The sequence below is a fragment of the Schistocerca piceifrons genome, chromosome 2, assembly GCF_021461385.2.
Source record: "Schistocerca piceifrons isolate TAMUIC-IGC-003096 chromosome 2, iqSchPice1.1, whole genome shotgun sequence".
Taxonomy (NCBI): Eukaryota; Metazoa; Arthropoda; class Insecta; order Orthoptera; family Acrididae; genus Schistocerca; species Schistocerca piceifrons.
The window spans coordinates 798,103,821-798,120,824 of NC_060139.1; the positions used below are offsets into that span (position 1 = coordinate 798,103,821).

General features: G+C 43.1%; 1 protein-coding gene across 1 annotated transcript in view; it reads right to left on the reverse strand.

Annotated features, from left to right (window-relative positions):
* Window positions 1-17,004, reverse strand: part of LOC124775864 (1-phosphatidylinositol 4,5-bisphosphate phosphodiesterase epsilon-1-like) — a 447,016-nt gene that overhangs the window by 259,043 nt on the left and 170,969 nt on the right. The window contains exon 4 of the mRNA XM_047250697.1: window positions 4,087-4,273. Within this exon, the coding sequence (XP_047106653.1) occupies window positions 4,087-4,273 (187 nt within the window). The remainder of the gene's footprint in view (window positions 1-4,086; window positions 4,274-17,004) is intronic.

The window sequence follows — 17,004 nt, forward strand, 5'->3', positions numbered from 1 at the left end:
TTAGTTGCAGATACATCTTTCAAGCAGCTCTTTCAAGACTTGTAATGGCTTCTTTCCCTGACGTTCTTGCAATTGCATGAATACCATCTGAATACTGCAGCATCTCAACTGCTTTGTACTGACAGTCCCTCATGAATTCATGCCCACATCGCTTTCCTTAGGTTATACTAAACAGAGGACAGGATCAAGAATCTCCCTGCCTTGTTCCTTTCTTTGTGGGCACAGTAGTTGATACAATAGCCTGTATCTTAATTTGAATCTGGGTATTTTCCATAGTAGCTTCACTAAGGCGATCAGTTTATTAAGAATCTCAATTTTTAGTTGGGTTCCGTCAATACTGTTATAGTCTGAGAGAAATCTATAAGGAGGTGATGTGCATCAATTCCGAATTACTTACATTTTTGTAGTATTTGTCATATCGTGAAGATCTAAACAACAGTAGATCTTACTTGAAGAAATTCTAAATGATAGGCACAAACTTCATTTTTCAGCATAAGTGCAAACCTACCAAAGACGATTTATGAGAAAATGAAGGGCCTAAATCTCGGTAGCCACAAGGCGGGATTTCAAGCAGGTTTCTCCCGAACGCTAACAAGGTGTCTTGACACATGCGCTACCTCTCGCGTAGCAAATGGCTCTGAGCACTATGGGACTTAACATCTATGGTCATCAGTCTCTCGCGTAGCACCAACTAGGATAAGAACGAGAAGTCCAGTCTGTTTCACGTGAAATAAGTGGTCAAAACGCTGTAGGTACAATAATTTCAAATGAGTATCACCCTTCCATGAAGTACTTAAAGTGTTTTCCAGTGAAAGTTAGTTTCCTTACAGCTGCATTTTTTATTTTATTTTAATATTTATCTCATTAACTTATAAGACGGACATCAACAAAAGTATAACAATGTTAACGGAATTTAGTCGAATTAAATCAGGTGGTACTGAAGGAACTTGATTAGGAAATGGGACACTGAAAGTAGTAGGTGAGTTTTGCTATATGGGAAGAAAAATAAACGATGATGGTCGAAGGAGAGAGGATATAAAATGCTGCACGAAAAGCATTTCTGAAAAAGAGGAATTATTATCTAATATAAATTCAAATGTTAGGAAGTCTTTGCTGAAGTTATTTGTCTGGAGTGTAGCGTTGCGCGGAAGCGGAACGTGAACGATAAGCACTTCAGTGAGGAAGAGAATACAAGTTTTGAAGTTTGGTATTACAGAAGAGTGTTCATGTTTAAATGGGTAGATAGAGTAGCTATAGAGGTACTGTATCGAACTGAGGAAGAAATATATTTATGGCACAATATGTGTAAAAGAAGGGATCAGCTGAGTAGACACGTTATGAGACATGAAGAAATTGTCAACTTGTTTGCGGAAGGAATTGTGGGGGGGGGGGGGGGGGTACAATTGTAGAGGGATAACAAAGGGTGAATGGAATAAACAGGCTCAAATGATGTATATCGCAGCAGTTGTTCAGAGTCCTCCTTCGTAGCTGAGCGGTAAGCGTGGCTGACTGCCATTCAGAAGACACGGGTTTAATTCCCGGTACTGCCAGTGATTTTTCGTGATGCCGATTGAGGAGCTTCTTGACCGAGCGCTAGCGGCTCCAAGGACTGCAAAGTCGACAAAGGCCGGGGGAGCGGTGTGCTCACTCCCACGCACATCCATGTTTTTCTTTTAGTCATCAGTCTTCTGACTGGTTTGTTGCGGCCCGCCAAGAATTCCTCTCCTGTGTCAACCTGTTCAAATCAGAGTAGCACTTGCACGCTACGTCCTGATTTTCTGAATGTATTCCAATCTCTGTCTTCCTCTATAGTTTTTACCCCTTTACAGCTTCCTCGAGTACCATGGAAATTATTCCCTGATGTCTTAACAGATTTTCTACAATCTTGCCCCTTCTTCTTGTCAGTGTTTTCCTGATTTTTTATCCTCGCAGATTCTGCGGAGAATCTCCTCATTCGCTACCTTATCAGTCCACCTAACTTTCAAAATTCTTTTGTAGCGCCACATCTCAGACGCTTCGATTTTCTTCTGTTCCGGTTTTCCCACAGTCCATACTTCATTACCATAGAATGTTGTGATCTAAACGTACATTCTCAGCAATTTCTTTCCAGACTAAGACTTAGGTTTGATAGTAGTAGACTTCTCTTCGCAAAAAATGCGGTTTTAGCTTGCGCTAGTCTGCTTTTTATGTCCTGCTTTTTAATCCGACCAATTCGTTCTTTGTCTTCCTGTCTTATTGTTCCTCTTGGTTCTTGTAGTACAAATTGCTTATTACCCGCCTTTCTCTAAATCTTACGCCTATTATCCTCGGAATTTTGAATAATTTGCATAAATTTACATTGTCGAACGCTTTTCCAAGGTCGACAAATCCTATGGACGTGTCTTGATTTTTTCTTCAGTCTCACTTCCCTCATCAACCGCAACATCAAAACTGCCTCTCTGACGCCTTTATCTTTTCTAAAGCCTAACTGATCGTCATCTAACAGATCTTCAATTTTTTTTCCATTCCTCTGTATATTATTCTTGTCAACAACTTGGACGCATGAGCTGTTAAGCTGACTATGCGATAATTATTGTCAGCTCTTGCAGTCTTCGGAATTGTGTGGATGATATTTTTACGAAAGTCAGGTGGCATGTCGCCAGACTCATGCATTCTACACACCAACGTGAATAGTTGTTTTGTTGCCACTTCCTCCAATGATTTTAGGAATTCAGACGGAATGTTATCCAGCCCTTCTGCCTTATTTGGTCCTAAATCGTCCAACGCTCTTTTAAATTCTAATACTCGATACTTTATGTCATTTCTGCCGATTTCTGTTTCTTCTTCTATCACGTTATCAGACAAGTCCTTCCCCTTATAAAGGCCATCAATATAGTCTTTTTCACTTATCCGCTCTCTCCCCTGCAGTTTACAGTGGAATTCCCTTTGCACTCTTAATGTTACCACACTTGCTTTTAATTTCACCACGGGTTGTTTTGACTTTTCTATATGCCGAGTAAGTCCTTGCAAGAATCATTTCTTTTTCGATTTCTTCACATTTTTTTCCTGCAAACATTTCGTCTTAACTTCCCCGCACTTCTTATTCATCTCGTTCCTAAGTGACTTGCATTTCTGTTTTCCTGAATTTCCCTGAACATTTTTTTTATTGCCTTCTTTCGACGATAACCTGAAGTATTTCCTCTGTTACCCGTGGTTTCTTCGCAGGCACCTTCCTTGTACCTATGTTTTTATTTCTAACTTCCGTCATTGCCCTTTTTTTTTTTTTTAGATATGTCTATTCTTCTTCAACCGAACTGCCTAATGAGGTATTCACCATCGCAGTATCTGTAGCCGCAGAAAAGATCAAGCGTATCTCTTCAATCCTTCGTACTTCCGTATCCCAATTCGTCCTGACGAGTCTCTTAAACCTCTTGTTCATCATTACCCCTCCCTACCGCACCAAATAACGTCTTCGGCTGAGGATGAGATGGCAGTCGGTCGGTTACAATTCGCCCGTCGAAGGCGAGAATGATGAGGTTCAGTCACTTACACATAAAGAGGCTTGCGCAGGATAGAGTGGCGTGGAAAGCTGCCTGAAACCAATCTTTGGGCAGATGACCAGAACGACAGCAGCAATAACAATGTACAATTCATTTCAAGACACCATTGTCTCAGCCGGCCGCGGTGGTCTCGCGGTTAAGGCGCTCAGTCCGGAACCGCGCGACTGCTACGGTCGCAGGTTCGAATCCTGCCTCGGGCATGGGTGTGTGTGATGTCCTTAGGTTAGTTAGGTTTAAGTAGTTCTAAGTTCTAGGGGACTGATGACCACAGATGTTAAGTCCCATAGTGCTCAGAGCCATTTGAACCATTTGAACCATTGTCTCATCTTCAGATAGCTGTTAGATGAGACAATGTTGTCTTGAAAGTGATTGTCACACATATGAAATAACATCAAAATTGAATAAAATACAGCTATAACGACACTGACTTGACTGGAATAAACAGCTAATAGCTGACAGTCCTATAGACATTTTTTTTACGAAACTTTAGAATGTAGGCCTGATCGCGTAGTGAGTGGAGCATTGCCGGATCTGTTGCTGGCGCTACCTTGGCGTCCGACTCGTCGCTGGACGGCGTACTCCTCCAGAAAGTGGGAGTCGAGCTCCTGGAGGAGCTCCCAGAGGGCCAGCCCCACTTGGCGCATGGCGGCCACAGCGGGCACAACCAGCGACCAGCGCGTAGCCCGGAACTCCAGTTGCAGTCGGTCATGGGAGCGGCCGCCGCCCGTTCGCCACTGCAGGCACACAAACAGCAGCACCGTAATAACGGAAGTTCTGGTTGTTGAGTTACTCACTACGTATAGTCTGCATGCAAAACACAACAAAGCAATAAGTCACAACTACATCTGTCACCAATCACAACTATCGGTTGGTTGCAATTAATATGCGGATACTCACGCAGGACCAGTGTGGGCTGCAATTATCGTATAGCAGCTTGTAAGATATGCTAATGCGTTAATGCGGAACCGATTTACGCTGGAAAAAAATTAGTTCCAATATTGGCCACCAGGTGCAAATCTGGCGCTGTATAGCAGCTCATCGACGTCTCTGGTGCTCACAAGTAACAAACTATGTAATCGGTGGTTAATGATAAAATCAACATTATGCCTTTCTCACTTGTATGACCTTTGCTACCCGCATCACATTTCTAATCCAGTATATATGGAAACATTTCTGTACATCTTTTTTGTATTCACAGTGCCAGGTTTGCACCTGGCGGCCAAAATTGGAACTAGTTTTTTTGCAGTGTACTTCGGTTCACAATTAACGCATTAGAATATATACAAAGTTTCGCTGGTATAGTGTAACTATAGCTCACGATGGACCTCGGTGAGTAGCTGCACTTTAATTATAACAACCCGGTAATTCAATTTGTAAAGTAGCAACTATAAAATAAGCCTACTATATTACAGGAAATCGTTTTCTTGGATCTTCTTCTGCTTCTTCAACGCTTAATTCCGTTTCTCTACAGGGTCGGCATTATTACACTACTGGCCATTAAAATTGCTACACCACGAAGAAATTCAGATGATAAACGGGTATTCATTGGACAAATATATTATACTATAACTGACATGTGATTATATTTTCACGCAATTTGGGGGCATAGATCCTGAGAAATCAGTACCCAGAACAACCATCTCTGGCCGTAATAACGCCCTTGATACGAGTAGGCATTGAATCAAACAGAGCTTGGATGGCGTCTACAGGTATGGCTGCCCATGTAGAACACGATACCACAGCCCATCAACAGTAGTGACTGGCGTATTGTGACGAGCCAGTTGCTCGGCCACCATTGACCAGACGGTTTCAGTTTGTGAGAGATCCGGAGAATGTGCTGGCCAGGGCAGCAGTGGAACATTTTCTGTATCCAGAAAGGCCCGTACTGGACCTGCAACATGCGGTCGTGCATTATCCTGCTGAAATGTAGGGTTTCTCAGGGATCGAATGAAGGGTAGAACCACGAGTCGTAACACATCTGAAATGTAACGTCCACTGTTCAAAGTGCCGTCAATGCGAAAAAGAGGTGACCGAGACGTGTAACCAATGGTCGTGCGTAAGAGAACTTTTCTTGAAAAACGCAGAAAATGAAAATTATAGAATCCTATGAGCGTAAACTCCAAGAATAGTGATACGATACGAGTTTGCCGGGTGATACGCCTGTATGACGATGACGCATACACGCTTCCAATGTGCGTTCACCGCGATGTCGCCAAACACGGATGCGACCATCATGATGCTGTAAGCAGAACCTGGATTCATCCGAAAAAAAAAATGAAGTTTTGCCATTCGTGGACCCAGGTTAGTCGTTGAGTACACTATCGCAGGCACTTCTGTCTGTGATGCAGCGTCAAGGGTAACCGCAGCCATGGTCTCCGAGCTGATAGTCCATGCTGCTGCAAACGTCGTCGAACTGTTCGTGCAGATGGTTGTTGTCTTGCAAACGTCCCCATTTGTTTACTCAGGGATCGAGACCTAGCTGCACGATCCATTACAGCCATGCGGATAAGATGCCTGTCATCTCGACTGCTAGTGACACGAGGCCGATGGGATCCAGCAGGCGTTCCGTATTAACCCACCGATTCCATATTGTGCTAACAGTCATTGGATCTCGACCAACGCGAGGAGCAATGTCGCGATACGATAAACCGCAATCACGATAGGCTACAATCCGACCTTTATCTAAGTCGGAAACGTGATGGTACGCATTTCTCCTTCTTACACGAGGCATCACAACAACGTTTCACCAGGAAACGCCGGTCAACTGCTGTTTTTGCATGAGAAATCGGTTGGAAATTATCCTCATGTCAGCACATTGTAGGTGTCACTACCGGCGCCAACCTTGTGTGTATGCTCTGAAAAGCTAGTCATTTTCATATCACAGCATCTTCTTCCTATCGGTTAAATTTCGCGTCTGTAGCACGTCATCTTCGTGATGTAGCAATTTTAATGGCCATTAGTGTATGTTGTTTTCTCGATGCCGTTTCTGGCGCCACATATCCCTCGGGAACGGAATTCACGTACTCCATCTCTCGGTGTCTAAAGTAAATCACATATTCAAGCATCAGAACGTTTTCTAAATGTTTGCAAAGCGTGTATCTGGGGTAGGACGTGAGTAGCAGCTCGTGAATGTGAAAAATTGCCTAAAAATCACAGCTAGGGTGCTTGGCCCACCAGCCCTCGTTAATGCGCGAGGTGGCTTCGATCCGTGGCTGGTTCGTCTCCACGTATCCGGGATGCGCGGCTTTAACGTGCTCGGCTATCTGGAGGGGCGCGGGGTAGAAGAAGTCATTTTCCTGAATAATGCGACGATTTACCCCGATTAGGGAATGCCTTTTTTAATGTTTAAAAGTTGGCAAACAATGGCAATAAATAAGAAAGCTCGTATCGTATCACTATTCTTGGAGTTTACGCTCATAGGATTCTATAATTTTCATTTTCTGCGTTTTTCAAGGAAAGTTCTCTTACGCACGACCATTACATCCACGTTTGTGAGCACATACGAGTATGTAACTCCATTTCACATCTTAAAAAGCTGATTTTTGGGGCTGAAGCATGATAAACTTTGAAAGTGCTCGCATCTTGTATAAGGAATTGAAAAAGTATCTTTAATTTTTTATTGTATAACGAAATTTTATTTATGGAACACCAATACTATCCAAATAGTTTTTGATGGAGGTGCCTTATTTTTGTAGTTTTCAGTATGCTGAATAATAATACGATAAGGCAAACGTATCAATCACTATTCTTCTACAGCTGTCACTCAATATTTTAAAATATTACATTGTTACTAATTTTAGAGATAAATGTTGTTTTCAATATTCCCACATTTGTGGTGAGTTTGTGACCAAGAACGACCCGAGGGAAATAAAGAAAGTGCATTTGGAAATAAAGTTAGTAATCGGAATAAGTCGTTGGCGGCGTATAAGATATGTGCTGACGTTCACAAAGTTGTTGAAACAGGAAAACAAATCAATTAGATTTGCTAGTCCAGTGATATTGAGAATGTTTCAGACATCTCTGCAAGAACGTCTTTCATCCATGACAAGCGAAATAGAAAGGTGGTGTGTTTTTTGGACTTGACGTTCGAAAAAAGATGTTAGATTCCAACTTGCAATCAAAAATGACTGCGGGAGGGGGGGCTTTGGTCTCATTCAAGGAAGTTCTTAGGTAGAAAAAGGAGCTGTGTTATATACCTGTTCTTGCCAAGAAATTCAAAACGTTTGTATGACGAGTTTCAAGAATCACTTCTGAACTGCCATCTCTATTCATTTCTTGATAATTTGTGTGATATCATTGATGAACAAGGTAAGCGCTTCTATCAGGACATCAGAATGATGGAAATACCGTGTCATGGTGAGAGGATACTATTATGATGCGTTACTACTTCTGGTACCGAGACATACAACAGGCAACGTGTGTTTCAGTGTGTGGCGGTACCGAGCAATATCACACATCACGTGGAAACACTCGCGATTTCCATCAGGTGAGGCGGCGTGGTCGCCTGTCGCGCTGTGAGCGGAGCCCAGGCTCACATAAGCTAAAAAAAAAGTACTATGGAAGAATTACCCGTAGGTGAGGGAAATCGGTAGACGTGATGTGCATGTGCGAACAAACAAATGATTACAGTTTCACAAAAATTAGATGATTCGTTCATGAGAAAGAACTTCACAAATTGAGCAACCAATAACGCTTTGCACTCCCTCTGGCTCATATGCAAGCGGTTATTCGGCTTGGCATTGATCGACAAAGTTGTCAGATGTCCTCCTGAGGGACATTGTGCCAAATTCTGCCCAATTGGCACGTTAGATCGTCAAAATGCCGAGCTGGATGGAGAATGTTGCCCATAATGTTCCCAACGTTCTCATTTGCGCAGAGATCCGGCGACCTTGCTGGCCAAGGCTGGGTTTAGCAAGCATGAGGACAAGCAGTCGAAATTGTCACCATGTGCGGGCGGGCGTTATCTTGCTGAAATATAAGCCCAAAATGGCTTGGCATGAAGGGCAACAAAGCAGGGCGTGCAATATCGTAAGGGTGTAAGGGTGACAACCAAAGGGGTCGTGCTATGAAATGAAATGGCACCGCAGACTATCATTCTTAGTATGGCGGGAGACACTCAGGTTGGTATCCCACCACTGCCTGGGGCCTCTCGGGAAATGTATTCGCTGGTCATCGGGGCTTCGTTCGAAGTGGGACTCATCACTGAAGACGGTTCGATTCCAGACGATGAAATTTCAGCCCGACAAACAGGAGTGATGGTCTGGGGTGCCATTTTTTTTTACAGCAATTACTCTTTGGTTATCCTCGGAACCCCTGCAACACAACGATAAGTTGACGATATTCTACTCTACGGTTTGTTGTCCTTTATGGCAAGCCATCCTGCGCTTACATTTCAGCAAGATAATGCCCGCCTGCATACGGCGAGAGTTTCTACGGTTTGTCTTCGTGCTTGCCAAACCCGACCCTGGCCATCAAAGTCGCCTAATATCTCCATAGTTTAGAACGTTTGGAGCATTATAGTCAGGGCTCTCCAATCTCCTTCGGATTTTAAGGATCTAATGCACCAGTTGGATAGAATTTCTCCCTATACTCCTCAGGAGGACAGTCAACAATTCTATCAATCAATGCCAAGCTGAATAATTACTTGCATTAGGAGCAGAGGTGGACAAACGCGTTAATGACTTCCTTAATTTGTAAGGCCCTCACTCCTTAATAAATCATCCAATTTTTCTGAAATTGTAATCATTTGTTTGTCTGTACCTGTAAATCAAATCTACAGATTTCCGTCGCGTTCGGATGAAAAATGTGTGTGAAATCTTATGGGACTTAACTGCTAAGGTGATCAGTCCCTAAGCTTACACACTACTTAACCTAAATTATCCTAAGGACAAACACACACACCCATGCCCGAGGGAGGACTCGTCGTTCGGATAATTGCTTCGTGGTGCGCCCTTTTTTTCTTCTTCTTAAAGCGTTCGTAGTGCGGGCACTGATTTTAATTATGTTTTATTTCAGTTTTGTGTAGATACTACTCAAAGTGATCGTGAATACGAGAAATGTAAATTGGCATTGCTAAAAAATATTTGAATATTTTTTTGCAAATAGCCAAACAATCTACGAGTCACTTTTAGCGATCCACGTTTGAGTCAACGTATCTACGATTGTGCGATATCTTCTGCGAACGGACACAGCTACGAAAGACACAAGGTTAATGGAAAGAACATTCGCGTCTTGTGTATGACATGTACATGTCCACCTGCAATGCTCTTGTGAAATGTCTGGCTGTTACAATCTCCGCAAATCAACATGTTTTGGCAGTAATGACGAGTGGAAATGTAGCACAATGTTTGTGGAATGTAAATGGAAATCCTCGGAAGAAAGACGGCGTTATTCTTCCGAAACGCGTTAGGGTAAATTTCGAAAATCTGTATTCGAAGGAGACTGTGCGATTGTTATACTGCAACCGGTTAGGAAACATAAGAACAAGGTACGAGAGATTAGGGCGCTGACATAGGCAGATATGCAGTAATTTTTCCCTCGTTCAGTGTGAAAATAAAATAGGACAGAAAATGGGTGAAACTGGTGTAAAGTACCTCCACCACCGACTATACCAAGGCTTGTTTGGTTAATAAGTAGATTTAGATGTTTTCTACGTTTTCACTTCTGTAAAACATTTGGGCGCATTGAAAAATTAGATTACTTTTCATTTCAGTCACTTATGTTTTGTTCATTTTCGGGTTTATATTGAAATCTTATTGTGACAAAACTCCATGTGGACGCCAGATAGGGACTGAGTACCATCAAAACTAAACGATAGAGGTATTACCTAACAAAAGGTATCAAGAATAATTTTACGATATTTATATAGAAACACACAAATGACATTAGACCTTTTGTGTACTAGAAAAACGTTTGTTAATACACTATCTGCCATTTGAGTAACAGAAAAAAATGTAGACAAATATTCTCCAGGACGAAGTTGCATTCCGTTATTAACAGTCGTACGAACCGAAGAAGGCAGCTCTGCGAGTCAGGGTCGTACTGCGGTTAGCCTGGCCATCAGGCGCTTTCCCGCAACGGGTCATAAAGTTTTGGCAACTCCTCTTCCGAGTAAGCCTCTCACTGAGTAATCTTCAAGTTGGATGTTCAGTGTCTACCGGAGCAGCTCTCTCAGATTTCACTTTATCGTCGGAGAGAGGCTCATTTCTTAAAGTGAATATGCTGTGGCTATTTATTTTCCAACTCTCTTGTACGATGTTTGAATGAATGATTTCCTCTTTCCGAATATGGCCCGTATGTATCAAAAAGAAATATAATTTGAAACTAGATCAAATAACACATTTCAATTAATGTGATTTGACAGTTGTCAAAACTGAGGTGAAGGAGGAAGGAAGATTTGATTTAGCGTCCAATGGACGACGACGTTCCTAGAGAAGGAGTTCAGGCTCAGACAGAACGAAGATCATCATCATCATCATCATCTCAGACTTTTCCCACGTCACGTGGGGTCGGCGTTGCTTTGCTGGATCCTTCTCTTCTACAAATGCCTATCCAGTGCTTCTTCTCTGAGCCATCCTTTCTCCCGTAGGTCCCCTGCTACCTTGTCTTTCCAACTCAGTTTCGGTCTTCCTCTTCTCCTTGGTCCTTCGATTTCTAGATCTTCAATTCTTCTCCCCACGTAGTACTCCCCTCTTCTCTGTACATGTCCATACCATCTTATGCTACTTTCTTGGATCTTCGTCCCTATGGGCCCCACTTTCACTCTTCCCCTGATGTACTCACTCCTTAGTCTACCCTTTCGTATCACCCCACTCATCTACCTTCACATTCTCATTTCTGCCACTTCCATCTTTGTCTCTTGGGCTTTTGTAATTGGCCAAGTTTCTGCGCTATACAGCATCGCAGGTCTCACCAAAGACTTGTAAAGCTAACCTTCTTATCACACAGTACTTCGCTCAGTTTCCATAGTTCATCCATCCACTATTTATCCTGTGCTGTATTTCGGCCTCCAGTCCTCCATCACTTTGCTTGTAAGAGTCTAGGTATTTACATTTCTTGATCAGCGTCGGTTGTTCTCCTTACAGGTTGATATATAGATCTTTGGCATCCTTTGTACAAATACACTCTGTTTTCACCCTGCCAATTCTCATTCCCCTTTCCTCTAGAGCTTTTCTCCACTGTTCAAGCTTGTCTTGAAGTGCCTACTGGGTGGGTTCACAGGTTACAACATCATCGGCAAACATCAGGCTTCAAGGTGCCTCTTTTTTCACATCTTTGACAAGTACACCCATGACAAGACCAAAGAGATATGGGCTGAGAGCAGATCCCTGATGTAGTCCTTCTCTCACTGTAAATGCCTTTGTTGCACCTGGACTGCTCCCGACTTGTGTCATTGCACCTTCATACATGTCTTCTACCACACTGATATATTTTTCTGGCAGGCATTTACTTCTCAGACACCTCCATATCTCTTGCCTCGGCACTCTGTCATATGCCTTCTCAAGATCGATAAAGGCCATATGCAGTTCGGTTTGTACTTCTCTGTGCCTCTCCATCGGTTGCCTTAGTGCAAATATTGCGTCGGTTGTTCCTCTTCCCGGCATAAATCCAAACTGTTCTTCACATACTGCAGTTTCTAGACGCAATTTCTTCTCAGTTTATCCTTTTCCGGATCTTCATTGCGTGGGACATCAGTTTTATCCCTCTATAACGGCCACAGTTTTGGACAGGGGCGGGCAGGAATCCTGCACGTGTGCGGTGCACTTGTAGCGTGCAGTTAACAGGTGTTCTGCGTGCACACAGGGGCAAGCTGGCTACCCGCTTATCTCCCCTCCCCACCATACCTTCTGTCCGCTCCTTCCTCTGCAATGCGCTTTGTTTCCTAGCTTGCTTTATTGAATGTAGGAATAAGATTAGTAGTAGTAGTGCTTGAAAGATATCATCGTTTGAAAGAGTACCTATTACCTAAGATACGTTTTTTTAATTATCACAGGTGGAGTGGAACAAAATTTCTGCATACAGACAAACGCAAGCAGTTACTTAAATTTTCATCACTGATGTTTGCTCTTAACCGACACTTACTAATTCAGCAAATGGTTTTCCAGCTCTCGCTATATTGAGCTCGTACCGCTGGGCTATTATTGTTGTCGTCCTGAAAAATTGAAAACGGTGCTCCATAAAATGTTAAATCAGTTACATGAGAGACATGACGAAAGGAAGTCGCAGATCTCTCGTGACCACAGCAACTACGACAGATTCATCTAGTATCGTCAGATCGCTCTTCTTAAGCTCAGTCAATTTCCCCATCCGCTCAGAATCCGACAATAAATTGTACTCGTCCTTGTGAAATTTGTTATATTGGCCTTCAATACTAAACTTCCGCTGACCAGCGAGAATACTGCCACATATTAAACATTTTGAATTTTCACGTTTTTGCACAAAGAAAAAGTGATTCTCCCATTACTTTTTAAAACATAGCAAATCTCCACTTCTCCGTTTCCTTGTTTCACACTGCATTTTCCGGTTCTTGAAATACAACGTTCACTACGTAGTGGTCGCTACGCATTAACGTCCGCAGCTTAGCCTGGCACTACACTGCCGCAACCCGCCGGCTGTCGTCACTGCCCCAGTCGACGATTGCACGCGAGCAGCACACGTGCAGCGCTGTGCGCTCATGAGCCGCGTGCAACGTTTGCCCGCCCCTGATTTTGGATATCCCCTTTCCCCTTATATATGGGAAACAGTATACTGCTTCTCCACGCATGCAGCACTCTTTCTCCTTTCCAGATATTCTGCATTAGATGAGAATATCAGTTCTCTGTTCTCTCAGACTTTTCCATGCTTCTATTGGGATTTGGTCTGCCCCTAGGCCCTTCCCATTTTTCATTTTCTTCATCACGTGTTCGACTTCTTCCCTACTTATAGTTTGGGTCATTCCTCCATTTATATCTCCATCCTCGTACTTCTCTCGTACATTTTCCTCATTCATTAGCCTTTCAGAATACTCCCACCACCTATTCAGCATTTTCTCAAGGTCGTGTAATACTACACCTGATTCATCCTTTATATACCTCATTGATGTTATGTCCTTAGGCGCCTTATCTCTTGTTTTAGCAATCCGTAGGAGTTGCCTGCCGTCCTGTATTCTTTCCAGCTCCTCATACGCCTCTTTCATTGCCTCAGCCTTTACTTTTTCCACTGCTCTTTTTGCCATCTTTTTTTCAGTCTTCTAGGCTTCCCTATCTTCCTGTCTTCCTGTTAGGTCCCATTGTTTTTTTGCATCTTTCTTCACTTTTATCGCTGCCTGAACCTCCTCATTCCACCACCATGCCTCCTTATCTTCTGGTGGTCCCTTTCCTGTTGTTACACCCAGCACGTATTTTCCAGCTTTTGTAATTACATTGCTATTATAACTCCACCACTCCTGTACATCCTCTGGTAATTTCACTTCTCTTAATACTGTTCCTTGAATTTTTTTCGCAACACCTCTTTTTCAGTTTCTACCACTTTATTCTTTGTTCTCCTCGCTTGATACATCTTCGTATTTTTTTCACTACCATTTCATAATCGGCCACTAAGAGTTTGTATTGCACAGCCACACCTTCACTGTATATTACCAAGGTATTCTTTATTTCCTTTATGTGTTTCCTTCTTGACAACAAGTAGTCTAACTCACTTTTATGGTCTCCGCTCCTGTACCTTATAGGTTGTTCCCTTATACGATTGAAGTAGGTTTTGGCGATCATTAGGTCAAAAGATACAGCGTATTCTGCAATCTTGTGCCCAGCTGCATTTCCTTCTCCATAACTTTACCCACCATGAACTCTGTCTTCCCCACTCCTCCTCTCTCACCAACTTGTCCATCTGAATCTCCCCCAATTATCACCCGTACATTGTCTGGTATTTCCATTGTTACTCCATCTAGGATTTTACAAAATTCGTCCTTCACACAAAACGAATCTGGGGAAGGTAATTTGCCGTGTCCTCATCTAAAGTTACTATCCTGGCGTTTGCCATAAGCGATCTATGGGAACAAGGAAAACCCAAACGCAGAAGGTCAAACGGTAATTTAAAGGCCACTGTAAGAGTGAGCTATACTTCACGACTGACGTACAGTGTGACCAGAAAGTCAAATGTAGTAATTCACGAAATAATCTAGATAGAGAGGTAAAACATTACACACATTCCTGAAATGACATGAGGTTTCATTGAAACCAGATACAAGTGCAAAAATCGGCCACCAGATGACGCTGGACCGACGAAGCCAATTTCACACTCCGAGGGTCTGTCAACACCCCACAACTGCAGGATTTGGGCTACGAAAATCCTAGAACTGACGTGGAAACCCCATTGCATGGCGAAAAAGTCACGGTGTGGTGTGGATCCACCACATCACTCATGATCAGATTCTTTCTATTCGAGGAACTGCGGGATGATGCTCTTTAGACTATCAGAGTGACGCGTGCGAGATGCGCCGATATGTTATAGAATCGCATCGTCCTTAGTGTGTATGATAAACATCTGCCGAAAAGCGCGGCTTTTATGCAGAACGGCTCTCCACTCCATATTGATACACGTGTGAGAGATCTCTTGCGCACATCTTTTGGTGAGGATTGCATGCTGAGCCGCTACTTCTCTCATGCTTCGCCTCCCATACGCTGTGAGCCACACGCTATGAACCACATGACCATAGCATTTTGCTGTACGCATGTTATTGTTGAGACTCGCAAATAATCAGATACGTATAATCTTGTGAAGAAGGGCACTGAGAACCCGAACCCGGAAAAGAAATTTAATTTCTTTTCTCCAACCGGTACCTTATTACTTTGTTAGAAAAGTCTAATTGTTAATGTAGGATTGATTTAGCATGAAGCTGCAATTTTGATATTTTTCTGTCCACCATTATTCTGTCCAGTTCATGTGTGATGGTACGGCTAGGGACTTTGGCAAGCCGTTATATGGTGTGTCACACCATCACACACATAAGCTCACCGAACAAAATATTCGTGTTCCCCTTTAAAGAGCAAAAATGGTAGCCTTAGAACGTTGCAAACCTGTTAGAATTCATACCAGGTGGTGGTGTGACCTCCCCCACCCTACCCGACCCTCATCGCCATCCCCTGACCCCGGCCGCTAGCTGACAGTGAAGCGGTATGTATGTGCCAATCGATTGTATGGGATCAACGCTGTAAAAAGGATCTACGTGGCAGAATGCTGTCAAGGGGATATCGCGCTTGGACATGTCCATCACCACACCGTGAATGAAGTTACGAGGTTTGTTGGTAATAATAATAATTTCGTGTCGTTCAATGCCCTGGCGCCGTCTTTGAACTGGGCGCCACCTTGGCGACTTGCGCCTCCCTAAACTACCCCAATGATTCTATCGGGAAAAGGGGACCCAAATATTAACGTGAAATCTGAGTCTTAATTTTGTGATCCTCTGTCCTCCGATCCTTGTTCTGAGCCGCCATAGGTGTTCCCTTAAGAACCTCGTTCATGTGAGATTTAGAGTCAGTCTTATAATATTTCACGAAGAATGTGAATAATCTACCTCCGGGAGAACGAGTATTTTTTTTTTTTTGTGCAACTTTCAGCTAACAAGATAAGTGTACGTCGCAGTGAAGCTTCAAGACGTGTGCCTGCGATGATGAAGACGCCGATGTTTAGCTACCACACGAGAACATTTCAGTTTATTAGGTGCCGAAGAATGCAGAGTGTATATAAATGTGCCTTGAACGTACGAGGCCTATTCGGAAAGTAAGGTCCGATCAGTCGCAAAATAGAAGCCAAAGTGAAAATAAAAAATATTTCATTTGTAACAGTTAGCTACATCTTCTAGCTACTTCTCTACATAGTCGCCGCACCGATTTAGACATCTGTCGTAGCATTGTACGACTTAGTAAGACCCTCATCACAGAAGGAAGCCACCTGTGCTTTCTGCCAATTCTCTAAGCTGGTATACAGCTCGTTGTCTGTGCAAGAACGTTGTCTTCATAGTTAGCGGTTCATGTAAGCAGAGATGAAACTCAGGGAGAGTCAATTACGGGCTCTATTGTGAGTGTTGAAACACTTCCCATTGAAAATGCTGCAGGAGCATCTTCATTGTCCCTTCGGCATGCGGCCGAGAATTGTCATGCAGAAGGACAGTTATGTTTTGTGGGCTGCATGAATTCAGGCGAAATCTCACACCAGGCCCTCACACTTGGCGGGAGACACTATGTTCCAAGCATCTTTACGTGCTCACAGTGCGCTCAGAATTGAAAAGAGCTACGTGACGCGATCGACGGGTATACTAGAGATACTGCACAACATCTGTGCAAAGCTTCATCGGATTTTCGCTGTGGTTTCCATTTCGCACCCTATAGGACCTTACTTTCCGAATAGCCCTCGTATTACACTCATACGGTGTAATTCTCAAATAAATTGATAGTGAATAGTGAGATGAGATTTCTTGAAAGGGTTATCG